A 17,511-nucleotide genomic window follows, 5' to 3' on the forward strand; every position below is an offset into this window, starting at 1 on the left:
TAAAACAGTAGGTATGGTATTATTTCACTTTAGCAAAAATTACATATAAAATATAAAAATTGAATATAATATAAAATAAAAATAATTTTCAAATTATATATATAAAAAACATATGTGGAAGAAGAGCCACTAAGATATCAGTGGTCATCTTTGGGTGATAGGAATATGGACATATTATTTTCATATTCTTGTTTATCTCTTTCTTCCATAATTTTCTGCAGTGTTCATAGTGCCACTTTTATAATCAGGAAAGAGTTAAACAATCCTAGTAATTTTTTTTTTAAACACAGGCATTAGGCTCAGAAAGACCTGGTTCAAACTTTGTTCTGCCTCTCGCTTGCTTAGTGCCCTAGGGGCTAAATTAATTAACCTTTTTTGAGCCTCAGTTTCCTTCTCCGTAAACATGGAAATGACAAAACGCCACCTCTGTGGGTTTATCATAAAGATCAAGAGGGGGGTCATTGGAAGATTTCGGCCACTGCTCCCAATATTCCAGGCCGGTCAGGCTGGAAGTGTCCCCGGGGAGCTGCTCTGGGACCTTGGCGGCCTCTCTGTCACCCAAGCTGCCTCTCCCCCGCAGCCTCCCAGAGACACCTGCCCCTGTCTGTCAGGACTCTTCAAAGCGAGCCAGGCTTGTGGTTCTGATCGCACCCGTGTCAGGGCACCACGTGGGCAACTGCCGTGAGGATGCTTTTGACACTTTTATCCAGCTCTGCCCACCCTGCGTTTCCACCCCGCGGAAAACTGCCTTGGTTTCCCTAAACGCTCCAGATCCTCTCTTCCGGGCCTTTGTGTAGCTGGTCCTCCTCCTTGGGGGCTCTTCCCCCACACCCAGTTTCATCTGGGCCACCCCCTCCTATTCCTAGACTGGGAGCAGCTGCCCCCCTGCTCCGGAGCCTTCCCTGAGTGCCCAGGCTGACCAGTGCCCTTCTTTGGGGCTCCTCCAAGGCACTGGGTGTGGGCACAGATCCCCGGGCCCCTACTCAGGGCACAGCTCTGGCGGCCCTGCAGCCATCCTCACTGGTGGCTTGGATTCGGGAAGCAGGGATGCGGGCAGCGCTCCCGCACGCACCTCCGACAGCTCCCTGCTGCTCTTGTCTGCGCCGTTCTGCCCAGGGAGGCAGCCTTCGGTCCCGAGGCCAAGCCCCAGCTCGACCCTGCGTCTACACGACTGAGGTCGTTGCGGCCTTTCTCACCCTGAGCGACCTTTTCCTCTCTGATTTCCTTTTAGAGTATGCCGTGTAAAAGGTGGATCTTCTGGACGGGCCCTTCAGCCAGATCCACGGCAACATTTGGACCTGGGTCAAGTCCTGCTGCATCAGAGGAGGGAGCCCAGGGGAGCCCCGTCTCCTCCCCAGTACCTGGGGAGGACACTAAGTCCCGGTGCCCCCGCAGTGCCACCGGAGCAGCCCAGCCCTCTAGGCCACCCCCTCCTGCCCTGTGCCCCAAGGTGAAGGCGGCGACTCACAAGGGAGGTGGGTGTGGAGGAAGAGCTGCTTGGCTCCATGTCAAACACCGTCCGGGCGTCCTCCTCAGGCTGCAGTGGGGAGAGGGGTGGCAGGTCACAGAGCGAGGGGGCTGTCCGCCCTCTGCCCCTGCCCCACGTCCCGAGGAGCCTGGGCCCTTCCCCTGGACCTCTCACCACCTGGGACTCAACTCATCTTCTGTCTTCCCAGACCTTCCGCCCAGTGGGCAGGGCTGAGGCTCAGAGGGGGAGGGGGGCAATGCCAGGGGTCCCTTCCCACGTCCCATCCCCACAGTGGGGGGAGGCAAGCAGATTAGGGCTGGGGTTCACAGACGGGCCTGCTTGGACTCCAGAAAAGCCTTGCCTCCAGCCCAGTCTTTTCTCCTGGGATTCCCCCTCTCTAGCTAGGCCCCTGCCATCTTCCTGCTCTGGGGTGGGCCCTTGAGCAACCAGATCACAAGATGCTGTCACGTTAGGCAGACCGAGCCAGAGGGGCCATGCACTGCAGTCCCTTCACCAGCGTGGCACTCAGGCCAGGGGATGGAGGAGGAGGGCCAGGCCGCGAGGGCGGCGGGCGGAGGTGCCCAGGGGCCCGGACGTGGAGACACCAGGAATGAGGACTCCCACCCATCTGCGCCCCACCTGTGGAATGCCGGTCTATAAACCAACCGGCTTCCTTTTCTTTATATAAATTCCTTTAAAAAGCAAACAATTCACTACCATCAACTGAAAACCTGTGCCGGTTGCCTTAAGCAGAAGGTTAACTAGAAAAGCAAATATATGACCATAAAACATTTTTTAAAAAAGATATTTTGGCTCACTGGAGATTATTCTGGACAGAAAGCCCACCTGGGGAAATGCTCTAGAGCACACAGTGCTGCTGACTGAGCGGGCGAGGACGGGCTCCCTTCTCCAGGGCACCTAAGCTTAGCCTGGGCCCCGGGCAGGCGCCGCTTCCAGACAGTGTCAGCAACAGCCTGGGATTCCTACAGGTCAGAAAACGGCTCCCACCCCGCCCCCCTCCCCAGGTCAGCACCATCCTTTCTTGTCCTTTGCTCCCGGCTCTCTCAACCCTCTGCTCCTTGGCTGGGTGCTCGCAGCTCAGTGGCTGGACAGCACCACACTGCTGGAGCGCTGGGGCCAGGCTGTTGTTTGAAGGAGGGAGGGGAGGGAAGGGAAGGGAAGGGGAGGGAAGGGGAACTGCCTTTGGACTTCTCCACTCCATGAGGTGTGGTTCTGGGGCTGGAGGCCCCGCTAGTGCAAGGCTGCACACCTGCACGCACATGTGCATTGGGCTCCCACGCCCGTCACTGGAGAGAGGTCCTTTCCTCTCGGGTACTACGGGTGCTCAGGTCGGGGTGGGGGCTCCTGGAATGGTGCCTGTGCGGCCAGTGAGAACCAGGAGAGGAGAGGCAGGCCTGCGACTCACCTCATAGGCAGACACCCTCCGAAACTTCCCCAGAAAAGTGCCCAAAAAGGCTATTACCACAGAGAGGACCAGGACGGAAAAGGAAAACAACGTGATGGTGTGGAGTGAACCTGCCGAGGAGAAGAAAAGGCCGTGGGCCTGGTGCTCGAGGGGTAACAGCTGGGAGGCCAGCCCAGCTCGCAGGGGCCCAGGGGCCCCCTCAGTATCTCGGGGTTGGGGGGAGTCTGAGCCTGGGCAGAGCCCTTGCTCAATTCTCCTCCCAGCTCTAGAACATCAACGCACTGACACGATGACTTCACCCCTCTGTTCTCTTGGACCAGTTTAGAATTTGGAATCTTGTGGGTTCCATGAAAAGAGACTTTAAATGGACTCACGTGCCCACTGAACCTGTCCTTCACAGCCTGTCAGTTACCTCTGATACCACGGTCCCTGGGAAGTTCTTTTGAGTTAGTCCATGTAATGCCACTGCCCTCAAACACAATCTGTGACTCACACCTTCCCCAGCAAACCGTTTCGAAGTGTGAGAGTGCTAATGGCACTGCAAAGCCATCCAGAATTAGAAGTCATTTGCATTTCATTTGGGGATATTTGGTCATTTTTTTATGGCAGCAGTTTTGTACCTCAGAAAATATTAAAATCAGTCTTTTCAATCAAAGATTACTGTGTAATGAAGCTTATTGCAACATTTTTATAATAGCAGACCTCTCAAAACCCAACAGCAGAGAAGTGACTAAAACTGTTAGGATTTAATGCAGCCTTTAAAAGGCATGTGCTCAAACCATATTTTACTAACATGGGAGACTGCCAGAACATAAGGTGTAGTGAAAAACTCAGAACATAAGACTGGATGTCATAAAGTGGATGCTCACAAGTTTGCAAAGTAACAATTAACCAACCTACTACACTCCTGCTTTCCTGCTCCCCCAAACATCTGCATAGGATGGGACTGTGGGCAACGGAAATTGTGGTCTTTATATTTTTCTATTTTTGATCAACATTTAGTTAGTCCTTTATACTTAGAAAAAAGCATGATGAAAAAATCTGCTAAGTGGCAAGGAAAAGCTAGTGGGGTAAGAAATTGTAAGTGGATAATTCACACAAAAACCAGAGCTGTTTACAGATACCAATGTGAGAGGGAGAGTTGCCAAGGAAAAAAAAAACACCAACTTTCCCTTCTCTGCTCCCCTACGAAGTTCAAGGTTAAGTCACTGAGGGAAGGGCAGTGGGGGAGGGGAAGGTGGGGGGGCTTCGGAAGCATGAGTTTCTGAGACTGGGGAGGGGCTGGCATGGCGCACATGGGTGCCTCCGAGAGGAGGGAGCTGAGGGGCGCCCGGTCTGTGGCCAGTGGGAACCACCTCTGTGAGGTGTCTGAGTTGGCCTGGGCTGAGCAAACGATGGCAGGGACAGCAGCTTCCTGTAGCCCGAGAGTGAGGGCAGAGCTGGTTGCCAAGGCAGACTCAAGACTCCTCCTCCAGGTGATTGGCAACCCATATGACCAGGAATCTTATAGGCTCCCAGAGAGAATGTCATGGGAACTGAGCCCCCACATGGCTAATATTTTATTTCCTGTCAGCCTTGAGTTAGAATGAAGGAAGATGATTGCTCATGGCTGGGATATTAGAAGCCAAAGTCCATACCATTTGGACCACGTTGGTCCCTGCTCTCCCCTAGCCTCGATGCCCTGCAGGGACTCAAATATTTGTCCTTGAGGTCTAGAGAGGTCCCTGGGCCTGGAGAAGCTCCGATGGGCAACATCATCTTTTTTCTGGGCTTTATCTACCCTAATGGAGTTGGTGTTGAGAGATTCACAAAGTAGTGGGGGGGAGGTGGCAGTGGGTCCACGGGGCAGCTTGGGACCTACCTAGTCGTAGGATGGAGAAAAAGAGCATCCAGAACAGCCCCAAGAGAGGTGCAAAGATGGCCTGGTAGATGGCGGCCATGTGGATCTGCTCGTTGAGCTTGGTGGGTGCGTAGGAGTAGTACATGTTATAACGGTCTGTCAAGTGCTTCATGCACAGGTAGAGCAGCCCTGGGAAGCCGGAAGACAGAGGCACACTTAACGGCTGCTTCAGCAGTTGGGATGGGTGCTACCCCAAGGTCAACAAGATTCAAGGCTGCCAGAATAACAAGAGCCAAGGGCAGGCTGTGGGAACCCTGTGGAGGTGACCTCTGGGCCCGGCAGCTGCCTTGGAGGCCCCAGAACCTATTCTGCTACCTGGGTGAAGAGTCATTCACTCACGCATTCCTTCAACAAACATTTTATGCAAGCAGCCACCCAACCCCAGCACCCCCCTCCCACCTGGCCTTGGACTTGACACCTCCCCGCCCGGCCATGTAGGTTGTTCCCAGTCTCCTTGTGCTCCAGGAGGGGGCCTCATGAGTCGGGGCTCGATTCTCCCTCCCAATCCGAGGTTGAGCAACCTAACTGGGTATGTCTTGGGGATGACTCACCAAAAGGGACAATGATAGGGCACGTGATGCTGTACGCCATCACCACGCTGAAGACATTCATCATCCAAGCGTACTCTCGCCCGTACTGGAAGTCTATGGCCTGCCTCTGGGGCAGAAGGCAGGAAGTCATCATCCTGCGGTTACCTGACTGCTTCTGTGGCTCCCTGTAGGCCCCTGGGAGCTGGAGGCAGCCTCCCTCCCAAGCCTGGAGCCTGAGAGGCACCCGTCTAGCCCCACCATGCTGCCAATCTCAGATGCCTTGGTGCTTCCAGCAAGCTCTGCCCCAGGTCCAATGCCCTCCCAAGAGGAATCCCAAATGCTGTAACCAGGGAAGGGCCCAGTCCTCACCTTTCTGATGTGGACTCGCTCTGGCTCCGACCTGGAGAAGAATAGGCGGGTGCAGTACACGAAGAGAGACCCTGTTCGCATCAGCTCCATGCTTGTGCCCAGCAGAGCCGCCGTGATCACGTAGTTGACGAAGAAGGCGCCGTTGTCTGGCAGGAACACGCACCTGGGCGGTGGGGCCGGGGGGAGAGTGGAAGGCGGCGACAGAAGGAAGGGATGGGGAAAGAGAGCAATGTTGGAAGGGAGAGGAGAGGAAAAGAGGAAAGGACAGGTGGGAGCAGGCATGGAAGTGGAGGGAGGCCGGGATGAGGAGGATCATTTTATGTGCCCTCAACCCAGTTTAAGTGAACCAGCATCTCTTTTGAGCACAAGTCTCCCTAAGGTGTCAGTGTGTCAGAAAATCCATGCCCAGGCTGTATCTAAGGAACGGGTGGTTGACCTGGGTCCACAGACCCTGGAATGTCCATTGGTAGAATTCTGGGGGACCATGCCTTTAGATGGGAAAAAATATTACACCTTTATTTCCCCCAATTTCTAACCAAAATTTTGCATTTCCTTTGACTAAGAACGTGGGTAAAAACCACAGTAAGTCTAGCCATAGCTGTCCCTACATCACCCGTAGAAATCAGATATTAATCCACGTTCCCATTGTTGCCAGTATCTTACAATACCACTTGTGCCCATCACTACTTCAAAATTATGGGTAGTTAGGAGACTTGCTGCTAGATTAAACATGATTAAAGTTTTCAACTTCGATTGGTTTTCTCAGCTGCCTCTTTGACGGCGCAAGGCGGCCTCAACTAGGAGTCGTTCACTCAGCCACCAACTGGCCTAGCTGCCTGCTCTTGCCCTGGTGACACAGGCCTCTCCGTTGTGTCCCAATGTCCCCGGCTATACAAGAGAGTTCTGTGAGCACCTGGCCATATTTCAGAACGCCAGCGAAAATTAGTCCTTCTTTGATGGTATCAAGGTTGAGTCAGGAATTCATAATTCTTTCCTTTCTGATAGAAACTATATTAAAGATACTGGCCTAACCCAAAGATGAACTTGTCGATCTGAGAGCAGAAAAGAACTTACTACAAGGGCAGTGTAACTGTAATCAAGTTACCTTGCGGAATGCTGGTCTTGCCTTCCCAGAGCCAGCTCCACACGATGCCTTCTCAAAGACGTGCCCCCACCCCCCCGACGGAATGTTCTTGTTCAAGCTAAGGAACACCAGTGCTCAAACCGTAGCTTTAAAGATAATAACAGGTAATGAATTTACCTATATTTAAAATGATCTGTGTTGTAATTAAATGTGTGAAGGTTACGTCACAAATTTGCTTTGTCAAACATTTTGATAACTATGTTTCAGTGTAACTGGCTCTCTTGGTAAGCCACATACTGTGAGCATTTAAAGACACTGGAGTGCACGTAAAACCTGAACAGGGTGTGTGGATCGTTCCAATGTCCATTTCTGGCTGTGATATCGTGCTACAGCTATGAAAGATGTCAGCACTGGGAGAAACTGGGAGAAAGGTACTCAGGCCCTCTTGTTCACTTTTTGGCAACTTCCTGTGAATCTACAATTATTTCTAAAACATTTATTCAGAGAAGGGTGTTTCTTGGCTTTACCAGATTGCCAAAAGGGGTCCATAGCACAGGAAAGCTAAGAGGACTGCCTAAGGTGGGTGTTCGCCCCATTCATCTATATATCTGTGAGCAAATTACAAGTGTTGGGCTGCAGGAAGGGTTTGCCTGTCCACCCCGGCATGAGCCCACAGAGCACAGGGACACGTGTGGGGGCATACCCAAACAGGGCCCCCAGACTCACTGGAACCTGATGGACCCCACGTCCAGGTAGTAGATATCAAACAGCCAACGCAAAAATACATCCAAGCTGGAAGCAAGAACAAGGTTCTTTAGTTAAATTGGCGCAGAGAGAAAGGCCTGGAATTTCTATTCCTCTTTGGCGGCTTCCCTTCCTCCCTCTTCTCCCACCCAATCTCCAAAGATGCTGATGTCCTCATCTTCCAGCTGGCCAGTCCACATTACCCCACACCCCTGTCAGTGCTGAGCCATGTTCCTAACACGTAGAACTTTCAGCTCAAGGCCATCTCCCACAGCAAACCTTCACCAGCCGTTTCCCCACAGTGCTCTGCCTCTTGTGAATTGCTGCGTTCTTCTCACTTGGGGCTGTCAGCTAGCTGGCAGGCATGCCTCACCTCCCCGGCTGGATAATAAGCTCTTTGAGGGGAGAGCTCATGGCTGACACATTAGTTACACGTGGCTCATGCTAGGCCTACGACAGGCCCTGCATTGTCATTACCGCAATGGATTTGCAGCAACCACAGACACTAGAGGCCTATAGCTTATGAAAGAGGAGGTTCCAACTCAAGGGTGAGTTCCCCTGGCTGAGAGAGGAGAGTTGGAGGTGCAGTACCTGGTCAGTCCCATAGAGGGCAGAATGACCACCATAAACACCAGAAAGATGTAACACTTGTGCACTATGACCAGATTCTGAGCCGATCTAGAAGGCAACAAAGAGAGATGCTGATCAGCGAGAGAGGTATGACAAGATCCAAAGGCCCAAACACATAATGAAGAGAGCAAGTGAGCTATCTTGTGCTAGAAAATTGGTTTCACTATGCAGGCCAACTTGACGTTGTTGGAGCATAGGGAAATAGAGTATGCTCGACTAGTGATGTCTGCTCTGGACACAGGAAGAGGAAGGAGGGCACACAAATTACCAGTGGGATCAATCATTATGAGGTTGATTCATTATTATGTACATGATGCAGAATCTTTTTCAATAATCAACATACGCCTTGTTCTTAGAGGAAAGACCAGTAGAGATTTGTTAGGGACAAACCTTCAGGCTCACTGCCTGGTAAGATGGGAGGAACTTTTGGCGCAGGAGATAACTTTGAGACCCATGTGGCTTTCAGGCCAAAGGAACCCCGCCTGCTGCCAAGACATGGCAGACACTTCCTACCCAATTAGCTAGCACCATAAGACTATTAGGGCTAACGAAAAGGAAATCTGACTGTTTAAAATGTTGGGCTCTGTGGGGGCTGAATGCATCTGCAGTCAGGGCGAACTCATGGCCCCTCTGCCACGGCCATCCCAGCCTACATTCCCAAACACGTTGAGCTTCCTCCTCCTGTGCCCCCGCCTGGACTTCCGTCACCCACAGCTCGTCCTTCCAGCTTCACCCCTCAGTGTATGGTGGGGGCTGTGAGGGCAGAGGCTCAGGCTGCGGTGTCGCCCCCAGAGCTCTTGCTTTTGGCCCCTTGCCCCATATATGGTCCAGGTCCTATCTCAGCACCTATCTGAGGCCAAGAGGCTTGGAGCCAGCCCAGCTCCTCCTTCCAAAGAGAAAACACTCCAAGGGTCTCTGGGGATGACTGCAGGTAATAAAAGCATCAGTGCTATTCCTACGGCCAGGGGGGAGGACCAAGCCCTGGGCTGGGCTGGGGAAAAGGGCAGGCTGGGAGTGGAGGCCCCAGCTCACCTGGTCCAGTGGGCCTCGAGGAAGGCAGAGAAGTAGACGATCAGGGGCAGGATCACTGTAAAGAACCACAGCAACAGGGAGGGGAAGAACTGGGTCACAATCGGGCTCTGTAGGGGAGAAGGGGGGAGACAGGAGAGACATCAGTGCAAGAAGAGACCCTCCCCTTCCAGGGGCCCTGCGGCCCCTTCCCCAGGCCTCTGCTCCTCCAGCCAAGCCCAGAGCAGGCCTGGCCTTTCTCGGGGGCCTTCCTGATCGAGTCCTTCCGGGAGGGCACAGGACTCCGGGCACAGTCCAGAGCCACCTGCTGCGCCCCGGGGCTCCCACCTCAGACCCTACGGGACGTCATCCTCAGGGAGGCGAAGAAGGCCAGGGCGGGGGCAGTGGGTTCCCGGTAGGCCCGCTGCCCGCGGCCATGGGGAAGCGGACAGAGGGGAGCAAAGTAAAGAGGGAAGGGGTGTGGCTCGAGCTGGGTGTGTGTGTGTGTGTGTGTGTGTGTGTGATGCGTGGTGTAGGAGTGCTGTGTAACGTGTGTGGTGTGTGGGTGAGGCTGGGTGCATATGCGTGGGGTGTGGGATGACTGTGCGGCAGGTGATGTGTATTGTGCTTGTGTGTCTGTGTCGTGTGTGTTGTATATGTGCGGCGTGTGCATGGCATGTGCATATGTCGTGAGTGTGTTGCGTTGGGAATAGGGATGGGGATATTTTTGAAAAAAATACTGTGGTAACATATAGAGCATAAAATTCGCCATTTTAACCATCTTGAATGTGCAGTTTGGTGATATTAATTACACTTACCTCGTTCTGCTGCCGTCACCACCATCCATTGCCCCCACCCTCTCATCATCCCCAAAAGAAGCCCTGGAGGCTACAGTATTTGGAAATGGTCGAAGATGCCCTTTAAACTCAGAGGTGTTTCAACGGGGCCGAGGGCCCCCAAGCAGGAGTGGAGGCACTGGGTGATGAGGGAAGGGGCCCCGCCTCCCTCGGATGGCTGACCTCCTCCTCCCACCCTCCACCTACCATGCAGACAGAGACGCTGCCCAGAGGACGTGGGGAGGAAGCAATTCACGCTGGCCTCACTCCTGCACCCTCTGCCCAGCCTGGGACCCCTGCCTCTGTGGGCTACGGTGATCCTAGACCCCATGCCCCCACACTCTCCCTAGAACCACCCACAGCTCCCCCCCTCCCTAGAACCACCCACAGCCCCCCTCTCTCCCTAGAACCACCTATAGCTCCCCCTCTCCCTAGAACCATCGACAGCTCCCCCTCTCCCTAGAACCATCTATAGCTTCCCCTCTCCCTAGAACCACCGACAGCTCCCCCTCTCCCTAGAACCATCTATAGCTCCCCACTCTCCATAGAACCACCTATAGCTCCCCACTCACCTTAGAACCACCTACAGCTTCCCACTCATTCTAGAACCACCGACAGCTCCCCCTCTCCCTAGACCCATCAATAGCTCCCCATTCACTCTAGACCCACCTACACTTCCCCCTCTCCCTAGAACCAGCGACAGCTCCCCACTTTCCCTTTCCTCTCCAGCTCAAGTCCCCAAGATGGGGAATGACCCAGCTCGGTCCCCTCCAGAGCACAGGAACTGCTACTCCACAGTTGACAGCACAGCAGGGCCGAACTGTTAGCGTGCAGGGGCCTCTGCAGCCTCATCCTGAGGGGCTCCCCTCCCGTCCTGAGCAGAAGCGTCACCTGCAGCTTCTCGATGGGGCGGGTGACGTTGTACATGTCGATGGTGTTGATGATGATGGCAGGCGTGGTGAGGAAGAAGAAGAGGATGAAGAGGAAGGTGTTGATTGAGATAAAGCGGGCCCACCAAAAGACGCGGCGGACAGACAGGTGTTGCCTGGGGAGGGATGGAAGAGGGAGGCACACTTAGTAGCCTTGCCCCCAGCCCTTAGAGAGGGCCCATGGGCATGCCCATCTCTTGCATGCCAGCCGCCACCCCAGGCTACCCTGGTCTGATTCTGGGCCCCGGCACAGGGGCAAAGGGCCCTGGGCCTTTCCCAAGGGACAACCTGTGCAAGGGTGTGAGTATACTCCATAGGCAGGAACGAGCGGGTCTCAGTTCCTTCTGCAGGAAAGACAAGGGCTGGAGGTAGGCAGCGGCGTGGCGCTTGGGCACACAGCCCTCGTGGGGCCCAGAGGGGGTGGCATTGGGGTGGCACTGGGCTTGGTGCCCGCGGAGCCTGCGCGGGGCGATGACGTGAGCAGTGAAGGCCCCCACTCCTGCCCCTTCTTCAGGCTCAGAGGTGCTCAAAAGAGAGCAGAGGGACAGAGGGGACTTACCAAATAATGTCTTTGGGATGTGGGGCCCGGGTGACCCTCCAGCGGTAGGATTTGACGATGGTGGTCACCGAGGACTGATGGGGATGGATGCCACACCGGATGTACTTGTAGTCCTCCAGGATGCTGCAGGAACGGGACAGGAGGACTCAGCGGCCTGGGGTGAGGACCGTGAGGGCGACGATGGCCATCCCACAGGTCAGCGCTCGTCAGCTTCCCGGGGACTCCTGAAAGCTTGGGCATGTCTCCCAGGACCTGACGGGGCGCAGCTTGAGGAAAGGCGGCATTGGAGGGTGCCCAGAAGGCCCGGGAAGGGGAAGGGGTCCCACAAGGCTCCCAGCCAGCGCCTTTTCCCTTAACCAGCAGTGATAACAAGTGGACGTGCCCTGTAATGACCCTTTGAGGGAGGACCTCATTTTAGCTTCTTCTTGATATCAATAGCTTCCAATTATTGCATTCTTTCTGAGAGCCTGACACTGTGCTAATTGGTGATTAAGAAAATCCCAATGGCACAGATGACACAACCAAAGAGGGCCAAGGTGCTGGCACTGGAGCCCCATCCGTGCCTTCTAACTCATCCTTCTGCTAGAGTCCAGGCTCAGTTTCTCTTTACCAAATGACAGTGTCTCGGAAAATGAACACTGTTTCATGCGGGCGTGTGGCTGGAGGTAACCCACTAAAGAGATCGCACGGCACTTTTTAATCCTCCGGGAGGTGGACAGGGCAGATGTCGGTAACCACAGGACAAATAAGAAGTCTGAGAGTTTGAGTGACTTGCAGAACTGCACACAACTGTGACTAAAATCTAGGCCGCCCCCTCTTCCTCTGCAGAAGTGGGGTGAGCAAGGATGGAATGCCACAAAGGGTCAGGGTCCCAGAGGGACAGGACCCTCGCCATCCCCAAGGGACTGAGGCTGGTGCTCCCCTCTCTTTGATCCAATCCTAAAGAACTTCCAGAACATTCCAGAGTGGACCTGACTGCCTCCCAAGGTGGCACTGCCCGAAGGGAGAGGAGGCTGCAAGGCTATGAATTCGGGGAGACCTGCGGTGGGAGAGAAGAAAGGGCCAACAGGGCTTCTCCCCGTGTCACTGGTGGTGAGGAGCGCGAGCGTGGGTGTGCACCGAGGGAGGAGACGGATATTGTTCTCGTCGAGTTCCCGGGGAGCAGCCAAGAGGCCGAAGGCTCCACTGACCACCCCTGTGCTGAGGCAAGGGCAGAGGGGACCGAGGAGCCCAGGCCTGGGCGCTGCTGGAGCTGAGCTGAGTCCCAACCGTTGGGGGTAACAGAAACGGCTGACGCCGTAGAAAGCGAGGACGGCCGCCGGGGACTGGCACGGAGGGGTCTGAGTGGAGGAGCCTCTGTGTCCTCCTCCCTTGGCTGGATCGGGGGTGAAAGAGCACGGGGGCAGAGAAGCAGAGGCCCCCTCCCTGCCGGCCTCGGCACTCACTGCTTTGCCATCCTGACGTCCTGGAAGGTGACAAACATCAGGTCAAGACGCTTCAGCCGCACGCGGTTGAGCTCGGCGTTGAACTCGTCCGTGAGCTGCTCCTCCAGCTCGCTGTAATACTGCTCTGCGTCTACCTGGGGCGAGACAAGGCCCTCGGAGCTGCAGAGAACAGACCCTCCGAAGGCCTCGCCTGGACACGAGGCCCCTCCCACTCAGCAGCCAGGCGGCCTCTTGTCCGGCCCCAGGCCCCTCGAACCCCTGGCAGAGAGCTGACGGTCCCAGGGGGGCGCCCGGCTCCCAACTCTGAAGCAGGAAAAGGCTGTGGCTCTGCAACTAACTCCCCGCTGTTGGGCCTGGGGGAAGAGGGCGCTTTCAGACTTGGGGGAGACCCCGGAGAGATGAGCGAATGGGTTTGCAGCATTTTCAGTGAAGGGAGATGATGCTTATTCTGCTCTGGAAGGAGCTCAGGCCTGGAGGCCCTTCTAGCCATGGTGGCTGGTCGGGTGACAAGATGGAGCCGTTGCTTCAGAACTCATGTCGTTGAAAGCCTGAAACCTGGCGGACTGGTGCAGACAGTTGTGCTCTCTCTGGTCCTCTCATTCAGGACCAGGAGGGGGCAAGAGCAAGTGCTTCCCTGCACTGATCTGGAGGGGCGCCCAAGCAAGGCTGGAGCTCCTCTATGCCCCCCACCTGGAGGCAGGACACGGTGGAGTGGAAAAGAGGAGCTGGGTGCCACAGCAGAGCTGGACAGGCCTGGGGCACCCCCCAGAGCCCTGGACAGCCTGGAGACCCGGGACCCTGCCCCTGCTTTGCCGCCTCCCCCCACGCCAGGGCCAGTTACCTGCTTGAAGCAGGTCCAGCACTTGCAGAAGCACAGGCGCGAGCAGGGGTGAACCTTGATCATCACCTTCCCGCTCTTCTTGGCCTTGGCGGTGTAGTAGAGTCGGCCCCGCATCGCGTGGCGCCTGTCGGGGCGGAGTGAAGGGCCTTCCTTCTGGTCAGGGGCCGGCAGAGACCTCCCCTCCCCTCTCCCCCGACCCCGGGCCCCGCCACAGCCTCACCTCTGGTCGTCCAATTCGATCAGCGTCCTGACGTCGTAGCAGAAGTGGACTCTGGTCACCACGCACCCTGGGTAGGCCTCGCTGCAGCCACAAACACGGATGCTGAGCCGGCCTGCAGGCCGCAGAGCCCTGCAGCACCCCCCCAGCTAGGCGGCTCAGCTGCTGGTAGTTCTCGGGTCTTGGGATGGGAGGATCCACCCCATATTCCAAGGCTTAATTTCAGGGTTTGGTTCCTGACGGTCAGAGAGTTGTCACATCCTTCCCAGATGGCCCAGGACCCGGGGAAGAGCGTGCAAACCACTGGGGACTGAGCTAAGAGCTGCTCGCGGAGAGACAACTTGCTCAGTGCAGGGGGCCCCTGGAGCTAGGAACCTGGGGTCAGAACAGACACCCGGAGACGACCTGCTCTAGGGATAGCTGTGGTCCAGGGGCTCCCCGATGAGTAGCTGGAGCAATGAGAGGAGAGCTAGCGTCACCCACATCACACCCATGCCATCCAGAAAGCCCCCGACTTCGAAGCCCTGCCCACTCCCAGCGTTCTTCCCCGCTCTGGAAGGCTGCCGCTCCTGAGGCAAGTCCAGGGAGACCCACCCCTTGGGGTCTCTCTAGTCCCACCATCTTGGGCCAACTCATGACCCAAGAAACCAAGGAATAATGATACATGCCATAGTCCACCTGGCCCCCACTTACTGGAAATGTTTACTGATGATCTCTGGATCTTGGATATCCTTGGGGACATAGGTGACCATTAGCGTCCGCGTAACCTAGGTGGGGTGGGCAAACGGAGAAAGAAGGCTGGGCCAGGTTGGGTCGATTGAGCAGGATGGCTGGGGCGGAGGCGGCTGTGGCCCAGAGCCCCCCGGCAGCAGGCCTTCTGCACACACCAGGCCGCCTGGCGCCCGGTGTCTCCTTGCTGGGTCCCCTGAGCGCACGCTTTTCTGGACTGTGGTGTCTTGGCTGAGCCGGGCAGCCCTGAGGCTGGCAGGCTGTGGGGAGCTACAGGCGGGCAAGCTGGCCTGTGCATTCTCTCCAGCCGTGGGCCCACTGCCATGGGTGGCTCTGGGCAAGGGAGAAAGAGCCAGAAGGCTGCAGACAGGGCCAGGCTGGGGCATCAGAGCTCCGTGGCTGCAAGAAGCTGCTCCCTTGCTGCCCACTCAGCTCCACAAATCATTCCAGGTCTCCCTGCAACTTTTAAGAGCTGCTTCCTCTGTTCCAGGGTAAAGCCCCGTTCCAGTAGAAATCCCTCAGATTTGAAGGGGGGGGGCGGTTTCAAAGGTGATTGGAACTCTGGGGAGGGGACAGGGAAGTCTCCCCCAAATGTCATATTTTATTCTGCAAGTGGGAAATGCCTGCCCGAGCCATCACGCTCAGGGTGACAGGTGGGTAAACTGCTGCAGGAGACCCTGGCAGAAGCTTCGGTGACAATAAGGAAGGCTGAAGTAGTCGAGCCCAGACTGACTAGAAGGACCCAAGCTACCATGTCAGGAAGCCCGAAGCATTTGGGGTAACTTTTCAGGGTGTGTGGATTTGCATCCTGGGGTGGGTTAAAATGAGTCTGTCCTTTAGGAAGGACAGCCTCCGAGGAAGCTGGGCACAACTCATGGACACTTTGAGAAGCAGAGGACTGGGCCAAAGACACTCTTCACTCTTTCCCCTGCTCCCCCCAGAGCACAGGCAGCCTGCGAGCCCCTTCCCCTATGCCCTGCATGGTCCGGGGCAGGTGGCAGGCTACGGGTGCCCACCCATGGTCCCCTGGCCCCGCCTCCCCACACCAGGGCTGCTGCTCACTTCCGGCCTCTGGGACTCTTCCTGAGCACTTTTTCTTGGCCTTGGGAGCAAACTCAGCCCCTGGGCAGAGCAAGCCATAAGTGGCAAAGAGTTAATGCCCCTAAAACCAGCCTTCATCAATAGGGGATAGGGAGGTTGTGGGAGAATATCTCCCAAAACTCTAGGTGCATATTCTACACCAACTCGGAGAGTTCCCTGGGGGATGCAGCTCCAGACGTCCACTGCAGAAAGCAGCTCGTTAAATCTCCCCTCTATTGGATGTTTTCTCTTCCCCATCTCACTTCTCTAAAGGCCTTTTCTGGGATCAGCTCCCTAATAAACTGAATTCTACTCAAAGTCTTGACTCAGTGTCTGTTTTGGGGGGAACCCAAATTAAGACAGTAGGATATGTGAGGGACAAGACAAGGGGTCTCTGCCCTAGAAAGACTGTGGGAGAGTGGCTTGGGTGCTACAAAGGGCAGGGGACACGGGCACAGTGGGGTGGGCAGGACTAAGACACAGGCCAGCTAAGATCTCTACCCAGAAGGCAGAATGGCACAGCCTCTGGGGAAGACAGTTTGGTGGTTCTCAGGAAACTAAACATGGATCTGCCGTATGGTCTGGCAATCTTGCAACTAGGAATATATTCAGAAGAACTGAAAGCAAGGAGAGAACAGACATTTGCACACCCATGTACAAAATGGCATTATTCACAATTGCTAAAAGATGGAAACAAGCAAGTGTCCATCATCTGATGAGTGGATAAATAAAATGTGGTATGTATACACAATGGAACACTATTCAGCTGTAAGAAGTCGGATTGCATATGACAACATGGATAAAACTTGAGGACATGATGTTGAGTGAAATAAGCCAGACACAAAGGGACAGTTATCGTATGGCATCACTAATAGGAACCAAACATGATGAATAAACTCATGGAGACAAACTTTAGAGTATAGGTGATTAGGAGACAGAATGTGGGTTGAGAAGGGGGAGTTGATGTTTAATGCATGTAGAATTTTTAATAAGCTTGATTATAAATGTGTGAAAATGGACAGAGATGACAGTAATACATTGTAGTGAGTATAACTAACACTGCTGGTTTACGATTGTGATTGTGGCTGAAAGGGGGTAGCCCAAGGAGGTAAACGTCAATTGAAAGGAAGCTAGAGGATAATGTAGGGACGGTACAACATAGTGGTTTCAGTGGTGGATGAGGATTGTGGTTAGTGGTACAAGTACAAGAACGTTCTTCTATTACAAGGTGTTAAGAATATGGTGAAATAAGGGAAAATGCAACTAATGTAACTTATGGACTTTAGTTAACAGTAATATTGTAATACTTTGGCAGCACTGGCAAAGAAGATAATTTATCAGTTCTAAGGGTCAACAAAAGGGGCATATAAGGGGACATGGGAATTTTCCTTTTGGAGTAATGAAAATGTTCTAAAATTGATTGAGGCGATGGCAGCCCAACTCTGATGCCAGTGAGCGCCGCTGAGCACACACTTGGGATGGACGGTGAAAGCACGGGACTGCATAACACAGGGAGCCCTGTGGCGGAAGCCGGACCGCGGTGAACGGTAAATATGAGGATGCTCTCGTGAACTATCACAAATATACAAGACTAGTACATGGTGTTAACAAGGTGGTTTGTAGGAAAAATACACCAAATGTAAGATATGGAGTAGAGCTGGCAGTAGTATTTTGATGACGTTCTTTCACAGTTTGTAACAAATATTCCACAACAAT

General features: G+C 54.5%; 1 protein-coding gene across 30 annotated transcripts in view; it reads right to left on the reverse strand.

Moving 5' to 3' along the window:
- The window catches only part of TMEM63C (transmembrane protein 63C), a 79,036-nt gene that overhangs the window by 3,844 nt on the left and 57,681 nt on the right, over nt 1–17,511 (reverse strand). For 28 of the 30 annotated variants that reach the window (XM_071213761.1, XM_071213763.1, XM_071213768.1 and 25 more), the window contains 14 exons: nt 14,680–14,753; nt 13,990–14,070; nt 13,770–13,893; nt 12,929–13,062; nt 11,484–11,606; nt 10,887–11,040; nt 9,184–9,290; nt 8,113–8,199; nt 7,504–7,569; nt 5,694–5,856; nt 5,346–5,451; nt 4,756–4,923; nt 2,895–3,004; nt 1,469–1,537 (listed from right to left, as the gene is read on the reverse strand). In XM_071213761.1, the coding sequence (XP_071069862.1) occupies nt 1,469–1,537; nt 2,895–3,004; nt 4,756–4,923; nt 5,346–5,451; nt 5,694–5,856; nt 7,504–7,569; nt 8,113–8,199; nt 9,184–9,290; nt 10,887–11,040; nt 11,484–11,606; nt 12,929–13,062; nt 13,770–13,893; nt 13,990–14,070; nt 14,680–14,753 (1,566 nt within the window). Of the gene's footprint in view, nt 1–1,072; nt 1,299–1,468; nt 1,538–2,894; nt 3,005–4,755; nt 4,924–5,345; nt 5,452–5,693; nt 5,857–7,503; nt 7,570–8,112; nt 8,200–9,183; nt 9,291–10,886; nt 11,041–11,483; nt 11,607–12,928; nt 13,063–13,769; nt 13,894–13,989; nt 14,071–14,679; nt 14,754–17,511 lie in introns of those variants that run through there. The other 2 variants (XR_011648299.1, XM_071213753.1) reach the window with 2 other exon arrangements.

This window comes from Dasypus novemcinctus, chromosome 3 (assembly GCF_030445035.2).
Source record: "Dasypus novemcinctus isolate mDasNov1 chromosome 3, mDasNov1.1.hap2, whole genome shotgun sequence".
In the NCBI taxonomy this organism is placed as follows: Eukaryota; Metazoa; Chordata; class Mammalia; order Cingulata; family Dasypodidae; genus Dasypus; species Dasypus novemcinctus.